This window comes from Budorcas taxicolor, chromosome 1 (genome assembly GCF_023091745.1).
Source record: "Budorcas taxicolor isolate Tak-1 chromosome 1, Takin1.1, whole genome shotgun sequence".
Lineage (NCBI taxonomy): Eukaryota > Metazoa > Chordata > Mammalia > Artiodactyla > Bovidae > Budorcas > Budorcas taxicolor.
This window is the reverse complement of record NC_068910.1, coordinates 182311208-182331879: the sequence shown is the minus strand read 5'-3', so window position 1 is coordinate 182331879 and position 20672 is coordinate 182311208. Positions and strand designations below refer to the sequence as shown.

Genomic DNA, 20672 nt, shown 5'->3' with positions numbered 1-20672 from the left:
ATCTAAAGAAAGAGGGAAAGATGGCTTATGTCACTGAATTCCTTTTAATGAGAGTGAAAACATCAGACAGACAGACGATACTCCATGAACACCGGACATTCATCCCCTACAGGTGCCCCTTGTTTCTGATGTTATCCGCTTTGAGGTGAAGTAGCTCTTCCCAGTGTGTACTGTAGTGATTCTGAAATATGTGCAGGGAAGAATGATGTTGGATTTAATCTTGGTAGGATTGCTTGCCACAGTTCTAGATCTTATTTCAACAATTGCTTATTCCCTACTGTACTGTAATGCTTCCAGAAATTTTTATCCTATAGATAGAATTAACAGTTTTTACATTAAACCTGAACTGCCTGCTATTGTTCCATTCTCATCTTCATTGGTGTGATCATTTGAGAAAGAAATTTTACTTCTTAATTTCTTCTTAACTTCTTCAGATGAAAGAACATAGCTACATTTTGACAGTTATCTCTGTCCTCTAAGTCCCCTATGAGTTTCTTTGCTTCGTCTCTTTCCCTTATAGGGAAAACAATTTCTTTCCCTGTGTTAGATATCCAGGTTGGGAAAAAGTGTAGTTTTGTGTCCAGGCTGATGGTTGAGTTATTGTTGCTTTCTGTTGGCAGTTCTGAGAGAAAAGAAAATCAGTTTTCCAGAGAATTTTTTTTTTTTTTAGTTGGCATTTGGAAATACTTAGAAGCAGAGTTACACTACATTTTCTGCAGAGGATCTGTAGAGGTTGGACAGTAAAGTAGTGCTCCAGTTCTCAGATTACAACCGGAAGTGCCAAAACCCACTGTACAGCCAGGGTGGACAGAAAAGGCCAGGTTCCACAACCACCCAGCATCTGTGTGATGCTTTTTTGACTTTTTACCTGTTGTGTTTTCAAACATAGCATAACACAGAAACACTGTTCATAATGTATGTATGTACCACTTAAGTTGCAATTTAAATAGTAAAATAAATATCTGAGCACTCACTATTTAGCTTAAGAGAGACCTGTTATTACTAACGTTAATTAGTTAATGTTAATTACTTTAACCAGACTTCATTGGAGACTTTGTTAGGTAAATCGTTTAGATTTTATTTCATTTACAGATTATGTTGAAGTGAAGTTGCTCAGTCGTGTCAGATTATGTTGAAGTGAAGTTGCTCAGTCATGTCTGACTCTTTGCAACCCCATGGAGTGTAGCCTACCAGGCTCCTCCATCCCTGGGATTCTCCAGGCAGGAATACTGGAGTGGGTTGCCGTTTCCTTTTCCAGGAGATCTTCCCAACCCAGGGATCAAACCTGGGTCTCCCGTATTGCAGGCAGACGCTTTACCATCTGAGCCACCAGGGAAGCCACAGATTATGTTAGACTTGTATTAATAGCTTGTTTTCGTGAAGGAACTTCCTATTTGGAGAATTCTTGCGATAATTTCAGATGTTTTAATAAGATGATGTAAAGTGTACCACAAAGTGACTGCTAATTAAAGCTGTTCATTTTCTGTCCTGTGTTTGAAAAGTTTGTGATAGGAAAGATTCTTGGCTGAAGCCAGAGCAAATCCCAGCCAGCATTACTGTGCATTTCCTATTTCTTTAGAGATTCTTTCTTTTTGCCCCATAATATTTTTCCCCTTCTTGTTTGATTCTAGCCTAAAAAATCCCCATGGGTGTATCTTTTCTCACTTCAGTTTCTTGGGAGTAGGACTTATATTTTTATGCAGATCTGTGTGCTGAGCTTACAGTATAGTGCTTAGAGCCCCCAGATGAGTAGGCAGTCGAGGGAGGAGTATACGCACCAGAATTCTCATCACAACTGCCTTGCCAGTTATTTTTCCAGTGCAGTATGAGCCTTTGTCATTACTTGGAAATTCCTAGTAGGCTGATAGCACGTTTAGATTTATCCTTTTGCTTCACAATAATTTCTTCCAAAAAACGTTATTAACCGTGGTGATTGGGTTAAAATGGAGCTACTGCTGTTAGGATGAGAAATAAGATTTGATTGGAATATGAATCCTATTAGTATCTAAAAAATAGGAACTTAGTTTGGATCCTTCATTTTAATATGTACTTTAATATACATAGATAACTAGAGGATACTTTAGGGATACTTTTGTAAAATTTAAATTGTGATTCTCAAAATTAAATATTTAGGCAGCTTTTAACTAATATAGTTTAATTGGTATAGTTCATTATATAAAAGTTTTTTAAAGAAAAGCTTCTTTAATAGCAAGCATCAGAAATAGCTACGTAAAGGTTTATTTGGGTTTTCTTAATGACACTAAGAGAAAAGCATCACTTTTAGTTTTAATCTTTAGTACTAATCACGTGCTAGGTATAATATTAAAACTACATTGGAAACCGCCACATTCAACGACCTATACATTAAAGACTTTGATTTTGTGATGGTATGTTATACAATAATATTGTTGGAAAGGCACAATCTATTTTCTGATTGCAGACAATCTACAGAACATTAAAAACTCACTATATGGGTTTCAAACTTTTTTGACTGCAATCTATATTAAGATATTTATTTTTACACATGTCCCTACAGCACACAGCCTATAATAAATTTCATAAAACAGTACTTAACTACATTAGCTAAAATACTTTGGTATACGAAATTTCCTTTTATTAAAAAAAGTTCACCCAGGTTCACTAAATTATTTTATTATCTACAGTGTTCAGTACCCTCAATATTTAGAATTGCTTTCCCATGTACAAAGATTGACTTTAAAATCTGTCACTGGGATATAACATAAGATCTTTAATTAATTTTTAAAGTTCCATGGATTCTGGTTTGTTTTCTGCTCTACTTGAAACGAACAAGTATGGCTTTGCTGATTTTGCAGATTTTACCAGCCCTTCCCCCCCCAAATTTTCTGATGAAACAAATTCAATTTTCTCTCAGCCTAAGTAAGAAATAAACTTGTATGTTTGTAACATGCCATTTATCGAAAGGTCAATGCTCTCAGAATGTAACGTAAAATAAAAGAAGGAAGCATGTCTTTGTACCACAATAATGTCATAAAATTCCAGCTTTTAAAACCATGTACTTTTCCTGATGACTTTTTCTTGGAACTTTTTCTGTACCTTTTCTTTTTTTAAAGAATAGAATTCTAATCAGGTTTTCTCCTTTGTTTCTGTATTGTAGAAAAGAATGTAAGAGTGGAGCAAGTTTAATGACTACTAGGAGTCTAAATACAGAGAGAGAGGAAGTGACACTTAACATTGAGGAGAAAAACCAGCTAGAATCTAGTAAAGATGTTCATGATGATCCCAAGTCATTGGAAAAGGTCAAATCACATTTGTTGTCTTCTAATTGAGACAGCTAGGAAGATGCAGAATATTTCAGAAAAATTTTTTATCCACAATGACTGAAGTAAAATTTTTGGTATGTTTTTAAGAGGGAACTAAGCCGTAAATATAAATGCATTTTTATGGCATATATCTTTCTGGGTAGGACTTGATAGATAGTTCCCTTAGTTATGATTTAGTTTGACTAAATAAGTATTTATGTGAGAGATTTTTCTAGGCTGGAGATACATGCTAGTGAACAAGATGGTTCCTTAGGAAACATGAAGTCTGGCATTCAAAGAGCTCTAAATGTTATTTTATCAGATCTCTTATTTTTCAAGGTGATGTCAGGATTAACTTTCTGATAATTAATGCTTTTTACTGACACACATGAAACAATGATCTTTTGTTAATTTTTAAGGTAATACTTTAAGTTATCACAAATTTAGATTTCTAGTATTGTGATTTCTATTAAGACAGCGGAACTTTGGCTTTATTATATTTTTGAGAACATGCGGAGATTAGTGTACATTTATGTCATTTAATGAACTATGGAAGTTGAAAATTACTCTGTGTAAGGTTAATTATGTGACATTGGCTTGATTAAAATGTATCAGGTTGTCATAGTACCCAGATGGGTATTAAAAAAATAACTCATTCAAGACAAAAGCTTGTGGTGTATATAATAACAAAGATGAAAACAGAGGTATCCTGCAGAAGTTAACATTGTTAATAATTCCCAAGTATTGATATTTTGTCTTTAACTATTTTAAGAGTTAAATCTTTTGTGTCTTATTCCTCTCTTTCCCACAGCAGCATTCTCCGCCATGTTCACAAAATACAGTTACCACTCTTAGGAAATTTATTATTGATAATTGATGAATAACTATATCTAATAATATAGAGTATTAGTATATATGTTTTATGTGTGTGTGTGTGTGTGTGTGTATATATATACACATAATTAGGTAGTATATCCTATCTGATAATATGGAGTACATACCCTTCTGCAGGGAAGCAGATGGAGAGCAAGAAGAAAATACAATGCTTTTCAGGCACTGAAGGTTATCACCTGATTGATGGGAGTTCAAGAATATCTCGTCATTCTCTTCCTGGTGTTAATTAAGCAGTCAAATTACATCTTGAGATAGATGTATTTTTCTTATTTATACATAAGCCAGAATAGTTGAATTTCCCTAATATTTATTACATCTTTCTGTACTTCTGTTCTTTCTTTCTTTCTTTTTTTTTTGGTCCTGCTATGCTGCAAATGGGATTTAGTTCCCCCACCAGAGATCAAACCCACCCTCTCTGTATTGGGAGCGCCAAGTCTTAACCCCTGGACTACCAGGGAAGTCCCTCTACTTCTAGTCTTATTACTTCTTTAGTAAATAAAACTATAAGTCATCACTGAAATTTCCCTCTAGATCACATTTTTGTTTTGTTTTTATTGAAGTATAGTTGATTTACAATGCTATGTTAATTACTGCCATATAGCAAAATGACTCAGCTATACATATATACATTCTTTTCCATTATGGTTTATCACGGGATATTGAATATAGTTCCTTGTGCTCTACAGTAGGGCCTTGTTGTTTATCTGTTCTATATATACCAGTTTGCATCTGCTGATCCCCAAATCCCCATCCATCCCTCTCCTACCACTCCCCACCTTGGCAACCACTAATCTATTTTCTGTGTCCCTGATTCTGTTTCTGTTTCATAGATAGGTTCATTTGTGTCATATATTGGATTCCACATATAAATCACATATTTTAATTCTGCATGAATTACAATCTGAAATATTTCAGTATAGTATTTTCTTTCAACTTCCCAATTAAAATTAATGACCTTTTAACACTTAATAAAAGTGTTGAAATAATGAACTAAAGGTTGTATTATCATTCAAATTAGAAGAGGATATATTTTAAATGGCTGCTACTCTCAAACATCTTTTGCCCGGCACCTGAAGGCAGATAACATCAGAAACAGGGGCATCTGTAGGGGATGCATATACGATGTTCATGGAGTATCGTCTGTCTGAAATAATCCTGGTTTTTAGCTTGCCTTTTCACTATTGTTCAAACATAAAAAATTATTCTTCATACAAGGGAAAAATAACACTAGAATTCAGTTAAAGACTTCAGAACTTTAAATACATTTCAAATAAAAAAATGTTCCAAGTGTGTCTCATTTTACACGAACATCCAGACTACTGTCTGATATATAATGAGGTTCTTTTCGTGGTTCTCTTTCATCAAGAAAAGTTACCTCATAACATTTTTAGCATTCTTGCAGGTATACTAGAAATAAGTATACACAGATTTACTTATTTGTAGTGTATCCTCTCAGGGGAAAATTAAAGTGTACTTAAATTTAGTTCACGTATAGAACTTAAAGGACATTGAAGACTGTAAGATATATAACACTGTGAATGGATTATGTTTTATTAGAAGTTTAATTATTTTTAGCAACCAGGTAGCAATCTTTATTCCAGATATTTGTTGAATGAATTAATTTGCTGAAAATGTGTACATTTAAATCTCAGGTCCTGATATTTTATATTCTACCTACCTAGGAAATCTGTATATAGAAACCTCCCTAGCTCTCAAATTTAGTGTGCTCAGAACCATTTTCTTCTTCTTCCTTCGAAAACAAGCTCTGTTTCTCAGCTTTCACGTTTTTGGTTAAGTACATTCCTAAGTTTCCTAGATTCAAAAGTTGGTTTTGAAGAAGAATGAAAATATTGTTCTTTCACATCATTGCAGTCATTCTGCCTTGTCATAACAACTTCCAAATCTTCAGTCTGTCTTCTCCCTATCAAAGTATTACCAGATTGTTCTAAAACGTTGTTTTAGCCATGTCACCTCCTTATTCAAGTGCCTGTTGTGAACCCTTAAGCTTCCTGGTGACTCAGATGCTAAAGAGACTGCCTGCAGTGCAGGAGACCTGCGTTCGATCCCTGGTTGAGAATATCCCCTGGAGAAGGAAATGTGAGCCCTTAACAGGGAAGACCTCACGTCTACTTTACGGAATGGCCTTCAAGATACAGTACTATCTGTCCTTTTTTCCCGTCTCTCCTAATTTCTGACTCTCCAACAGCAGCTGTAAAATTGAACAGCAATGACAGTAATCATAACTAGCACTTATTTAATATGTGCAGATGGTGACTGCAGCCATGAAATTAAAAGACACTTACTCCTTGGAAGGAAAGTCATGACCAACCTAGATAGCATATTGAAAAGCAGAGACATCACTTTGCCAGCCTTTTAGGTCCGTCTAGTCGAGACTATGGTTTTTTCCAGTGGTCATGTATGGATGTGAGAGTGGGACTGTGAAGAAAGCTAAGCACCGAAGAATTGATGCTTTTGAACTGTGGTGTTGGAGAAGACTCTTGAGAGTCCCTTGGACTGCAAGGTGATCCAACCAGTCCATCCTAAAGGAGATCAGTTCTGAGTGTTCATTAGAAAGACTGATGTTGAAGCTGAACTCGAATACTTTGGCCACCTGATGCAAAGAGCTGACTCATTTGAAAAGACTCTGATGCTGGGAGGGATTGGGGGCAGGAGGAGAAGGGGACGACAGAGGATGAGATGGCTGGATGGCATCACTGACTCGATGGACGTGAGTCTGAGTGAACTCCGGGAATTGGTGATGGACAGGGAGGCCTGGCATGCTGCGATTCATGGGGTCACAGAGAGTCGGACACGACTCAGCGACTGAACTGAGGCACTGTTTAAGCACTATTTTAAGTGCTTTCCATATATTTAGTAATTTAATCCTCAGAATGACTCTTAAGTTGGGTGTATTATTATGCTCATTGTACAGAAGTTATTTGCCTAAGTTTATACAGCTTGTATATAACAGAGTCAGAATCTGAATCCAAATAATCGTCTTCCAAGAGTATAATTTTAACTCCTCTGCTGGAATTAGAGTCTTCCTTTCTGTAACACTCTTTTTTCACTTATTAAGGTCCTTCTTTGTGTTTTGTTTTTAATATGCCTTTTGCCTTGTTATTTCTCTCTTCTTCTCACATGAGAAATTTCCCCACAACTCTTTCCGGTTAACGTAGATTTCATTTCTTTATTAAAATGTTTCAGGTCCTATAAAATCTGCCTGCCATAGGTACTTCAATATAATTTTTCCCTCTCTAAGTTTTTATAAACTCTACCACACTATTTGAGTACTTTTCTTTTTGGCTTATACTCTGATTTGTATATGTTTTATTTTGCCCGTAAGATTTTAAGATTAATGTGATGTGAGTTTTGGTACTTTCTTAGTATCAAAGAAAGTAATCCCTTAAAGTGATCTCTTTCTTAATCCCTCTTTTAGGACATTTGTAAAATGTTAAATAAGGTTAGTGATCCTATTTCTTATTCTGATTCATTGGGAAACTCCATGCTTTTCTATCTAATCAAATAAAATTGTTTTCAAATCTCAGCTCTGCCTAAGTGTGACCTTAGGGTATATTCATTTCTAGAATATTGAAAAGAATATCTACATGGTAGAGTTCTGTCAGATATTAGAGACAATATATGTAAGGTACCAGCACATAGAGGCTTCTTTTATTCATAGATAGAGCCTTTGGTCTGGAACCTTGTATATATTCTGTCAACAGTTTCCTCCACCTTCTCATGCCTGTGTGTCCCTTAGAAAATCTCTACTTATGATCATCTTGACAGCACAGTGAATTCCTTCTTCTTACAAGGTGTGTTTATTAGTGTCAATATCACCAGTTTGTCCAGTCTGGAAATAGGATGAACTATTATATCATTCCCAGGATTCCTTTTAGAACCTGTCTCATTGAAGGTTCTTCCATTAGCAGTCTGCTGTCTTCTGGTATACTGGCTATTTATAATAACAAGTCGGCAGTCCCATATTTTTTTAAAATTTGTGGTTAAGTGCTATCTGGTCTGCATAATTTAGTTGCAGTTAATTGGTTGATTTGATGTAAACTAGTACATTTAGCACAATTTGAGTCTCCTTAAAAAGGCACGTTTGCAGTTCAATTCAGAAGGTCTTTTTGTGCAATTTTCTGTTTGATGGCTGTTTTGAAATTTAGGTTTGTTCACTGTGCCTGTTTTTTATTAATGAATCTTTGAGTTCTCTGCTTCCATCTGATAACATGTTTGAGATTGCATTTTATGAATGTGAAACCCTGCACATGCTTACTGATGATTTAGGCCTTATTTCTGCCTCCTGTGTTTTTGAAAATACCAGCTGCTGCATAGTTAAAAATGTAATTTAATTTGACTGACACATGATTTTTGCAGTTCATAACATGAATATATTTTCCTTGTTTGTATTCGTAAGCCCATTGGTCCGTATGTTAATGTGTTTCTTTGATTTAATTTCATTAGTTTATTCTAAAAATCAGTAACAACAACAACAAAAGTCTTGGGGAAGCCTTCTTATTAAATTTTTGAAACATGTTTCTATTTTCTGGAATTCACACTTGTGCTTATAAAACTCCTTCCTATTTTAGTGGTTTTCTATTTTAAGAATTTTATTTTTTTAATTAGAGAACAGCTTTTGATATTAATCTAATTTTATATTGTATTTATGGAACCAATTGCATTTTGGATATGTGAAAGAAACATATTACCTCAGTTGCTCAATGCAGTTTTCAGAAACTGCCTGCTAGGTTTAGTTACACACATAGCAGATTGCTGTTAATTTATATTGGTGATTTTTAACAATTTGCAGTTCAGAAAGCCTCTTGTAAGAGTTATGATATTTTGTCCCTTCTTTACACATAGACAACTGCAGAAGATTAAAGAACCCCATAAAGCCTTGTTTTATAAATGGGATAGTATGTATAATGCATAAATATAAGACACTGTAGAAGATCTTTAAGAACAATATAACAGGTATAAATACCAAGTGGGAAGCAGCTATATGGGTGCTTGGGACAACATGTGGATCAGGGCATTAGAATAGGGCATGGAACAGGACAAGCTTCATGGAGGTAATGGAATTTGAAGCCTGATTAGGCATTCAGAACCCAAAGGCTGTTCTAGGCACAGATGGTAGCTTGGGCAAATAGAGAGGCTAGAAAGCACCCGACCTGTTTGGATGTCCAGGAGTACTGAGTCCCTTTGAGGGTAATGATTGTTTCTGATTCACCTTTAAGTTCTGCGTTGTGCCCAACACATAGTACCTTACATGTTATGTAAATTCAACAAATATTTACTAAACTGAACTATGTTGTTTTACATTTCATGGTTCCTGGGACCACTTTTCTCTGTATCCTAACATGTTGTATCTTTGCTCACAAATACATATTTTTCAGGGAAACAAGTCAAATTGTAATTTTAGTGACTATGTGTATTAGTTGGCTTTAAAAAGAAAAGTAAAAGTTAAGTTTTATATAAGGAAAGAACAGCTTTTGATATAAATTTTGTATTTCTTAAATTGTATCTCTGGAAACACTTGCTTTTTGGATTTGTGAGAGAAACATTTCTCTGTAGTTACTTGTTTAGCTTTTTTAGGAACAATTAAATGGTCATTAAAGCATCAGATAAATTAATAGCAACCTCAACCAAGTATACTTTAAATAAAAGTTTAAATAAAAGCTAAGTGAAGTCTGTCCTGCTATGAAAATGTAATGAATAAATAATAGGTTAATAAATAAGTAGCAAATAAGGCTTAGAAACTATTCTATCCTTGAGAGATTTTTTTTTTCTCCCCTAGGAAAGCAATAAAATCTATGGATAAAAGACTGTAGAGGTTGGCATTTTTAAAATTTTAGTTGGATAACAAAATCCACCTAAAATTAAAACATGCACACACAGGCAAAAAGTAGTAAACTTATTTTCTTTTTTATTTGGTTGTTGACTTTTCCTTGCATGACTACAGAACATTCCTTGTAACAGTTCTGTTGGCTGTGTTGGTTTTCTTGTCATTATTCCGAACATCAGAGCAGTAGGTCCTATGTTGGTGAACTATTTATGCTATTTTAATTCATTAAAAAAACTTAAGAGTCCCAGGTTTGATCCCTGGGTCGGAAAGATCTCCTGGAAAAGGAAATGGCTGCCCACCCCAATATTCTTAACTGGAGTATTCCATGGACAGAGGACCCTGACCAGCTACAATCCATGGGGTTGCAAAGAGTTGGACACAACTGAGCAACTAACACACACACAGTTTTCTCTCTTGTATTTGTAATGTTATAATATGAGCTGTTAATTTAAGCACTTACACATTTTCTCATTCTAAAAATATTTAATGGGTGCTTACTCTGTGTCAGCCTGCTATTTTATAGGAGTTATAGAGACTATAAAGGCTTCCCTAGTGGCTCAGTGGTTAAGAACTTGCCTGCCAATGCAGGAGATGTGGGTTTGATCCCTGGGTCAGGAAGATCCCCTGGAAAAGGAAAAGGCATCCCAGTTCAGTATTCTTGCCTGGAAAATCCCCTGGGCAGGAGTCTGGCAGGCTACAGTCCATGGGTTTTCAGAATCAGACATGACTTAGTTACTAAGCGTACCCACAGAGAGACAGAATATTAATTCTTTGAGTCCTTTACAGATTGAGATTTTTTTTTGGTGATAAGATAAAATTATTCTGATTAACCCACATTATTATCTCTTTCAGAATTCTAACTTTCATTTGCGAGGTAGTTTTTGAGTCAGGGTAATATAGAAGGGAATTTTACTCTTGCCTGAGTAGGGTTGACTACAGAGCCTCATTTCTGTTACCTACCATTCAAGTCCAGTCTGCTGAACACTTGGGCATTCCTTTTATTCTTAGGAACTTGACTTTTTGGACTTTCCCTTATTCTTTGCAACTTGATGCAGGTCTTTATTGAATTACTGTAGAATTTTGAATCATTGTTATGCTGATAACTAAAACAGCTAATATTAGACCTTCTGGGAATTATTTTTAAAATTAATTTTAGAAGTATTGATATTATAAAGAAAGTTTGAGACATATCACTATGCAGTGATTATAAGGTGATATGTTTCAAATTTCTTGCCATATTAAGTATTTAGAATTATATGTATATAGTTTTCAAAGTATTCAAAACTATTATGTATATTTACATACCCAGTTTTCATTTTATTTAACCAGTATGCAAATAATAACCTTCAGTTTTACCAAATGGTTCAAAGGTGGTACATAAGAGGTTAGTCTGGGTTTATTTTTCTTTAAAACAAACTGTTACCTTAAAAGTGAGATGTGGTAACATGTGTTATATACTTTTCAGATCTTTGCTCTAAGGAAATTCTACTACATATCTAGCCATATTCTTATGGTGTGAAACTATTAATATTTTGGAAACTAGTTTTAGGAAAGATTATATAGCTAAATAGAACCAGAGTAAGCAACTTCAGGCTGGAGTATTTTTATTTTTAATTTTTTCAAAGCTTTAGAAAAGCTTTCTAAAGAAAATGGTTGAGATGAAGCTAATAATAAGAATAGCTTTTATTTTACTCATTTCTTTGTATCATCATGGTGTTAAGCATTTTAAAATTATTTTACATATGAGAAAAATATTGTTGCTATTTTGTTTTAAACTTGGGGAAACTAAGGATTGAGGAAGAAAAGCAATTTGCTCCAAGTTTATTGCACTAAGTAAGTGGAGGTAGATTTGACTTCTCAAGGGCTGATGGCTCTTGAGCGTGGTCCCAAGTCTGTATCCCATTAGAGCTAGACAGGGTTAGTGCTTTGGATCCTTTTGGTAGGTAGCTTATATCTCCGTCCTTTATTTGTCTCTCATTTCACTTAATACCTTGAGTGAAATCAAGAAGATATCTAAAGATTTAGTCCTTGATAATCAATTGTAAAAGGTTATGTTTCAAGAATACACTTGAGATCTGTTTATATATATATTATATATATATAATATATATGTACATAATCTAGTCTGTCCTTTATGGGGTTGTTGATCTATGTTTGTTGAAGTTGAGGGACCTTATGGCACTTTCTTCCTCATATTGTGACTGTTTTCTGACTTGCAGGTTTTAAATGCACAGAGAGCAGGATACAAAGCAGCCATAGTTCACAATGTTGACTCTGATGACCTCATTAGCATGGGATCCAACGACAGTAAGTACAGGTATCACTTTTCTTCTCTCCTGTTTGACCAATCATTCGAAACTAAGATTTACCAGTCTCTCTTCTTTCATTTTCTGCTTTAGAAAGCAAAATTTCTTCCCATCAGAAAGATAATTTCCAGTTTTTAAACCTCTTGGGATAATTTTGCTCACAGTATAAATGGAATTGACTTGTTCTTTTCTGAACAGTTTGTTGTTGCTGGTTTGTTTTTTTTAACCTATGTGTTTCATTTTCGAGGATGTGTTGTTATTTTGGTAAAAGCTAAAGGAAAACCAAAGCTTTAAATAAAGATAAGTATGTTGAGTTTAGGATGCCAGAGGAGAATTTTTGTGATTTATTTAGAGATTCACAATGTTAAATTTTAGAATATGCAGAAATACTAAGTAGCTACTGTATTCCTGTGGAATGTCAAAGCCACATACTTGTGCTCTTTTATACCAGTTGGTTATTATTAGCCCCTTTATATATATTGGTATGCCGATAGCTTTTTGTTCAAAACGGCAATATCTTTCCTTATTCTCTATGAAATATTAGCTCATAGGGAAAATGAGCCCATTTTAATGAAATAACTGGCTTTAATCAGACTGATTTTTAAGCTGTATGCTTTCACTTAGTTTATTGAGAGTGATAAAGGTGTCTCCTTTATGTTAATGAGTCTACTTTTGGACCCCACCAAATGATGGGGCTGGTTTCTAGGAGAACTAACTAGGTGATTAAAGGATTGAAACTTTCAGTCCTACCCCCTAACCTCAGTGGCAGTGGTTTAATCATTCATGCCTATGTATGGAAGCCACCATGAAAACCTACAAGGACAGGTCCAGAGAGCTTCTGGGTTGGTGAAAGTATGGAGGTGCTGGGAAAGTCGCACTCCTGGAGAGGGCATCGAACCTCTGCATCCCTTCCCATATACCGTGCCCTGTACATCTCTTTCATCTGCTTGTTTCTGAATTATATCCTTTCTTAAAAAACTGGTAATCAAGTAAATAAAATGTTTCTTTGAATTCTGTGAACTGCTCTGGCGAATTAATTGAACCCATGGGGTAAGGATTGTTGAAACCTCCAGTCTATAACTGGTAGGTCAGAAGCAAAGGTGACAACTTAGACTTGTGGCTGGTGTCTGAAGTTGAGGGTGGGGATTCTTGTGAGACCAGACCCTTAGCCTGTGGAATTGGTGCTATCTCGAGGTAGATAATGTCAGATTTGAATTGAGTTGTTTGATGGTGTGGGGAAGATGCCCACGTATGTTGGCAGTTGGGATTGGAATCCAAGATACACTAAATAAACTGCCAACATTCATGATTAAGTATTTTGTTTTTCTTTTTCTTTTAGCATATATCCATAATACCTCTTGTTGTTAAGTTGCATTGAGTCATTTATGCAAGAAAGTTTGCAGCAAAGAGCAGACATATAAAGCATGGATTGATATACTCCAGTGAAATGTATTTAGGACTTTAACCGTATCCTCAATAGGAAATATGTTGGATTTCTTGACCAAAAAAATCTCTTTATAACGTGGGACATTATTTGTTGTTGTTGCTGTGCTCAGTCGTGTCCAACTCTTTGTGACCCCATGGAGTAGCCCACCAGGCTGCTCTGTCCATGGAATTTCCCAGGCAAGAATACTGGAGTGGGCTGTCATTTCCAACTCCAGGGGATCTTCCTGACCCAGGGATCAAACCCATGTCTCCTGCAACTCTTTTCCTTCTTATTCCTAATACAATCTATGGTAAAATTACAATTTATAAAAAGTAAAACTTAGTGATAAGTTCCTTACTTTCTTTACATTTTCAATGATTATTTTAATCTTCTGGCTGATTAAGTCATAATTGTAGAATGCATGAAGTACCCCTAAGAGCTTCTGGCACATCACCAAAAGTTTAACAACCGCTGATAGGAATTAGAGGAATTGATTAAGGGATTTTGCTTATCAAATAAACTAGTACTGTTGGTACTGCACACTTGTTGGTACTCCTCCTTTAATCACCTCTCTTAAAAAATTAACCTACACCATACCTCCCACATTAGTCATTTTTGTGACCCGTACACATTATTGACAAAATGGAAAGCACAGACACTCTGAAAAATAGGCCTGAATTCAAGTCCAAGCTCCTGCTTGAATTGACTGTATAATTTTGAGCAAGTTACTTATTCTGTTTGTGTTTTGCTGAAAACCTAGGCTTAGGGTTTAGCAACCCTCAAGACCTTCTCAAGGGTTATGGGTTGAATAAAATAATTAGTATTTGTAAGCTATTTATTCTTTTAACACACTTTTAATAAAAAAATTTTCAAGTTGGAATTGTCAGTTCCCTTGGACACCTGTTTTGTCTTCATGTCAATAATAAAACCTTTTTGTGATAATCATGTCAGTTCCTAAGGAAAGTGTGCTAAATATTAGAAGTAGCACATAACCATATAATCCTGTTGTTGCTATGGAAATGTTCCAGCTGAGTTATTTTATTTCAAAGATTGTTCAGAATTTTGGTTCTTGACTTTATTGCTTCGATTACTTTCCATGACATTTTGCTCTGTCCTTGAGTATGTATGTTTTTGAACATTTCATATTTCCAACACACTGTAAAGATATTTCCCATTTTCATCTTTGCTGTCACTGGTAGAGGAAAGAAAGCATGGATTTATTAAAATAAGCATGTATCTGTCACTCTTTTTAGGTTTAGATCATAACCACAAGGAAAATACTGCATGTATACTCCTAATACGTGGTTCTGACATCTGGAAACAAAAGGAATTTTTAAAGACCTCTTGTTGCCAGCATTTCACACAGGAATGTGTCTGTTTTTTATTTCAGGTAGGACATAGGATGGGTTCACTTTGAGTCAATCACATTTGTCATCTTCAGGAGAATGTGATGAGCGTGAACTTCAAGACTAGGAAATGTGGGTTTATTTCAGGCTAGTTCATAAAAGTTACTAATCTTTCCAAGCTGTTTATTTTCATCTATAAAACTGTGAATAGTTTTAATTTTTTTTAACCCAACAAGATTGTGAAGACCATATGAAAGAAGGCATATGAGAAAAACCCATGATAAGGCAGAGTGGAAAGAGTCTAGATCAGGAGTCTGAGCCTCAAGTTTGGGTCTAGGCTGTGCAGATTGCTGTATAAACAGGGCAAGTTATCAATGTGTCTGGGCTTCTTTCTTTTTTCTTCCTTGCTTGCTTCCTTCATCAAATACTTTTTGGTAGCCTACTCCACATCAAGTACTCTCTTAGGCATCATGACTACAGGGGAAATAATACAGTTTTAAGGCTTCACTCATACTTTTCATTGAGGTAGCAGAATGATGTAGTTAAGAGTGTGGTTTCTGAGTACGGCCTTACAAGGTTTGAATCCCAGCTCCACCTACCAGTGGTGTGGCCTTGGGAACATTACCTAGCATCTCTGTGCCTCACTTTTCTGATATGTTAAATGTGGATAATAATAGTATTCAAGTTTGGTTTGTTGCTTATGACATATAAATATCTAGACAACTTCCTGGTTCTTAATAGCCGTTTAATGATTCTTTAGCTGCTATTAATTGTTATTGCTGCAGTTATTATCATTACATGCTACAGTGGGAATAATACTCAAAGAGGTATGGTATATGTCAAGTAGTGAGTGGTAAGTGCTATGAAGAAAAACATGCCAGGTTAAAGGGATACAGGGTGACAGGGATGAGAGGCGGAGAAAGGCTGTTTTAGGTAGGGTGATCAGAGAAGGTCTCTTGAGGCTTTGACATTTGAGCATAGGTCTGAAGTGAAAGGCTACGCCATGCAGATTTCTTGAGGAGGGTATTTCAAGAAAAAAGAATAGCAGACGAATGCAAAGGCTCAGAGATAAAGCAAGTGTGACAGAAAATCATGGTGGCTGCAGTCAGAGTGAACAAGGGAGAGAAAGAATTGTAGGGGATGAAGTTAGGGGGGAACCAGAGGCTAGAGCTTGGTGGGTATTGTAGGACTTTAGATTTTGTTTTATGTAGGTTCTAAATAGAATGTGGATCACAGTAAACTGTGGAAAATTCTGAAAGAGATGGGAATACCAGACCACCTAACCTGCCTCTTGAGAAATCTGTATGCAGGTCAGGAAGCAATAGTTAGAACTGGACATGGAACAACAGACTGGCTCCAAATAGGAAAAGGAGTATGTCAAGGCTGTATATTGTCACCCTGCTTATTTAACTTGTATGCAGAGTACATCATGAGAAACGCTGGGCTGGAAGAAACACAAGCTGGAATCAAGATTGCCAGGAGAAATATCAATAACCTCAGATATGCAGATGACACCACCCTTATGGCAGAAAGTGAAGAGGAACTAAAAAGCCTCTTGATGAAAGTGAAAGAGGAGAGTGAAAAAGTTGGCTTAAAGCTCAACATTCAGAAAACAAAGATCATGGCATCTGGTCCCATCGCTTCATGGGAAATAGATGGGGAAACAGTGGAAACAGTGTCAGACTTTATTTTGGGGGGCTCCCAAATCACTGCAAATGGTGACTGCAGCCATGAAATTAAAAGACGCTTACTGCTTGGAAGAAAAGTTATGACTAACCTAGATAGTATATTCAAAAGCAGAGACATTACTTTGCTGACTAGGGTCCGTCTAGTCAAGGCTATGGTTTTTCCAGTAGTCATGTATGGATGTGAGAGTTGGACTGTGAAGAAGGCTGAGCTCCAAAGAATTGATGCTTTTGAACTGTGGTGTTGGAGAAGACTCTTGAGAGTCCCTTGGACTGCAAGGAGATCCAACCAGTCCATTCTGAAGGAGATCCGCTCTGGGATTTCTTTGGAAGGAATGATGCTAAAGCTGAAGCTCTGGTACTTTGGCCACCTCATGCAAAGAGTTGACTCATTGGAAAAGACTCTGATGCTGGGAGGGATTGAGGGCAGGAGGAGAAGGGGACGACCCAAGATGAGATGGCTGGATGGCATCACGGACTTGATGGACGTGAGTCTGAGTGAACTGCAGGAGTTGGTGATGGACAGGGAGGCCTGGCATGCTATGATTCATGGGGTCGCAAAGAGTCGGACACGACTGAGCGACTGAACTGAACTGAAATAGAGTGTGAGATGATCTGACGGTTTTAAAAGGATCGTCACTTTGGTTGTTCTTTGGAGAACAGACTGGAGGTGACAGATGAGCAAGAGTGCTGGCTGAGAGACCAGTTAGAACATTGTTGCAGCAGCCAGGCAAGAGATGACAGCAATGGACTGTGATGGCAAGTGATAGAATTATGGATGTATTTTGAAGCTGATAGAGTTTGACCTAAGGAATAAAAGGGAGGAGTAAAGGAGAACTCCAAAATGTTTTACTTGAGAAACTAGGTGAAAATAGTTAGGCTATTTACAGAGACAAGGAAGAGTAGGACTGATGAAGGGAAAAGAGATATTGAGAGATCCATTTGAGAAACATCTATTGTGCATTCAAATGGAGATATTGAACAGGCAGTTGGAATATGCATCTAGAGAGGTTGGGGTTGACCACTTAAATTATAACCTGTCTATGGTATGATAATACTACTTGGCGTGTATACTTTACAGAGTTATTTTGTGGATCAGAATTAAAATTAGTATTTTTAAAGTATTTTGTGAATGAAAACATTTGGTTTTGTTTTCAGTAGATGAACGATGTGGCAGAGTCTCCAAGGTGGCTATTCATATCTGTGTACATCATTTCCCTCCTCTTCTTAACTTTCTTACTGAAGTGAGGCGCTTTTAACATCTCATTAGATATCATAACTCAAAGAAGTTATGTTAATTCCAATAATTATAAGCCAGTAGTTACAAGCCAAAAATTCCTCGAGTTTATCAGAGTATCTTCGTGAAGCAGTAGAACATTTTACAAAGGGTATTCAATTCCAAACTTTAATTTTCAAATAAATTAAAAGTTAAACTGTTATGTGAAAGAGAAAGATCTCTTAGCATGCAGCTATTAGAAATTATGAGGTGGATATTTATTTAGTGACATGACAGAATATCTGAGATATACCATTGAGTAGGAAAAAACCTATACTTTTTCCCATTATTATATGATCCCATTAATACAAAATTTTAAATATTTATTGATCTTATTAATATAAAGATAGTGATTAAAATATTGCTCTGCTTAGCATTTTGCCTCCTTCCCTTTTAGGGCTTATATGATACTGGGAGTGTGTGTGGGTGTATGTGTGTGAGAGAGACAGAAATGGATGATTTTGTTTGCGTAAATTCAATCTGAAAATGAAAAAACATATATTCTATTAAGGATACTAAGATTTTAAAACTAAGAAAAATATATCAGTGGTTGCTGAGGTTGTGGTGAGAGCTTGACTGTAAAGGGGCATGAGAGAATTTGGATGGATGGTAACGTATTTTTTTATCTTGGCTGTGGTGGTGGTTACATAATGGAACCTATTTGTCAAAACATATAGAACTGTTTCTGTTGCTTCAAATAAAGCCTTATCTTTGGGTGGGAAGGGTTATGCTTGTGTTCTGTTCTTCTTCATGTGTATCCACCCCCCTCTTTTAAATAAATAATGAATGTGCAGTTTTTAAAAGAAATGTAGAACAAAGTTGTTATGCAGAATGTAACAAAAGAAAACAAATGGACTTTCTCTAAAGCCAAATGTGTTAAAGTAACTCATAGTTAAAAATATGGCTATTTTCTGTGGTGACAGTAAGATGATTGTTTTTACTTCTCTTCTTGAGTAATGGGTAATTTTTACAAAGTTTTTTTTTTGTTGGCATTTGATTTTGGTTTTTTAATATAGATATAGAAGTAAATTTTGTAAGGTACTTGTCAAAACACAATGCTTTAACATGCACTCCGAGCTTAGGAGGAAGTAGAAATTTACCAAGCTTCCCTATCCAGTGCCCTTTCTGAACTCTTGTCAGCCCTTCACTCTGAAAAGTGTTAGATGTGTGATGTCGTTTTTCAGACTGTTGTAAAGTGGTCTTTTCTTACATTCTTTGGCTTATACCTCTCCCGGGAATGGGTATGTAAAAAAAGCTTTTTCACTTTTTCATTTAGGAATTAAGTTATGTGTGGAAAAAATACTTTACATTTCTTCCTCTTATTTCTTTTCTAAAAGTTAAGTATGTCTGTACGGGAATAAATCAAGTAAATCAAAATGGAAATAGAGTAAGATTTATATTTCAATTTCATAGGACTATTGAGATAGTGTGGTAATGTATATATGCAAAATGTTATTAGCTTTTGTTGTTGTAAATGTCGTCATGTTTCTCAGCCATTCGGATCGTGGTATTAATCTGCAATCTGGAAAATCAACTAACAGACAATTCAAATTGATTATAGTTATTTCCACCTACATTGATATTTGCTGTTGTTATAAAGAAAGTTAAGTTGATTTTATATTAAGTATGGGCTTTGAAGAATAACTTTTACTATTGTTTTGTACAGTTGAGGTACTAAAGAAAATTGACATTCCATCTGTCTTTATTGGTGAATCATCAGCTAATTCCCTGAAAGATGAATTCACATATGAAAAAGGGTAAGTAAGTAATGGATATAAAAAATAATCATGTAGCTTAAATTCTTTTCTGTGTGAGGGTAGAATTATATAAGATTAGTTGTAATCAAAATTATGTTTTAGAATGTACTCTATTGTGCTAAATTATATCTTCTTAAGTCATGATTTTAAGACTTTCCTTTTCTTCTGTGTATGATTACATACTGAAAATATATTTATGCTAGAGAAATTAAGGCACCCATGTTGCTAAAAAGACAACTTTCCCTTTTATAGTTTAGTCAAACCATTGGTATTTAGAAGCAATGTGATTTACATTTATATGATACTTTACATTAAGACATTTGTATTTTATTAAATGGAAATGTTTTATAAACAAAGAATCCAACACGTGATGTGTTTGGTGACTAATTTTTACAAACACAAACAGTTTGTTTTCAAGTTTAAAAAGTTTGATTTGGATTTTAAAACTTATTATGGAATTTCTCCCCAAATTCTCATTACCATGATAAAAATTCAGACTGAAACTAACCTAAGGGACAACTGTGTTATCTAATACAGAAAACAGTGCAGTTCAATTAACACTTTAGAGCTTCTTCTAAAAAACAGGTACCAAAACATAGTGGACAGGAATAGGCATTTGACCAAGGGAACAATATTAATAATAAAAGTGGTAATATTGTAATATAATATAGTAACATAATGAATCAAGGATTTAGCAAGAGCCAGGCACTCATGAAACAAAGCTTTTATATTTGTTATCCATTTAATTTCTAACAACAACACTCTAGAAGTTATTATTATTATCTCTTACCATCTACATTTGCCAAAAGAGGAAACTGGCACAATGAAATGCAATTCTAATTATTTGGGGTGGGGG

At 35.3% G+C, this 20672-nt stretch overlaps 1 protein-coding gene across 1 annotated transcript in view; it reads left to right on the top strand.

Moving 5' to 3' along the window:
• RNF13 (ring finger protein 13) overlaps window positions 1-20672 on the top strand; it is a 122739-nt gene that overhangs the window by 54048 nt on the left and 48019 nt on the right. Inside the window, exons 5-6 of the mRNA XM_052638958.1 lie at window positions 12240-12327; window positions 19726-19816. Of these exons, the coding sequence (XP_052494918.1) occupies window positions 12240-12327; window positions 19726-19816 (179 nt within the window). The remainder of the gene's footprint in view (window positions 1-12239; window positions 12328-19725; window positions 19817-20672) is intronic.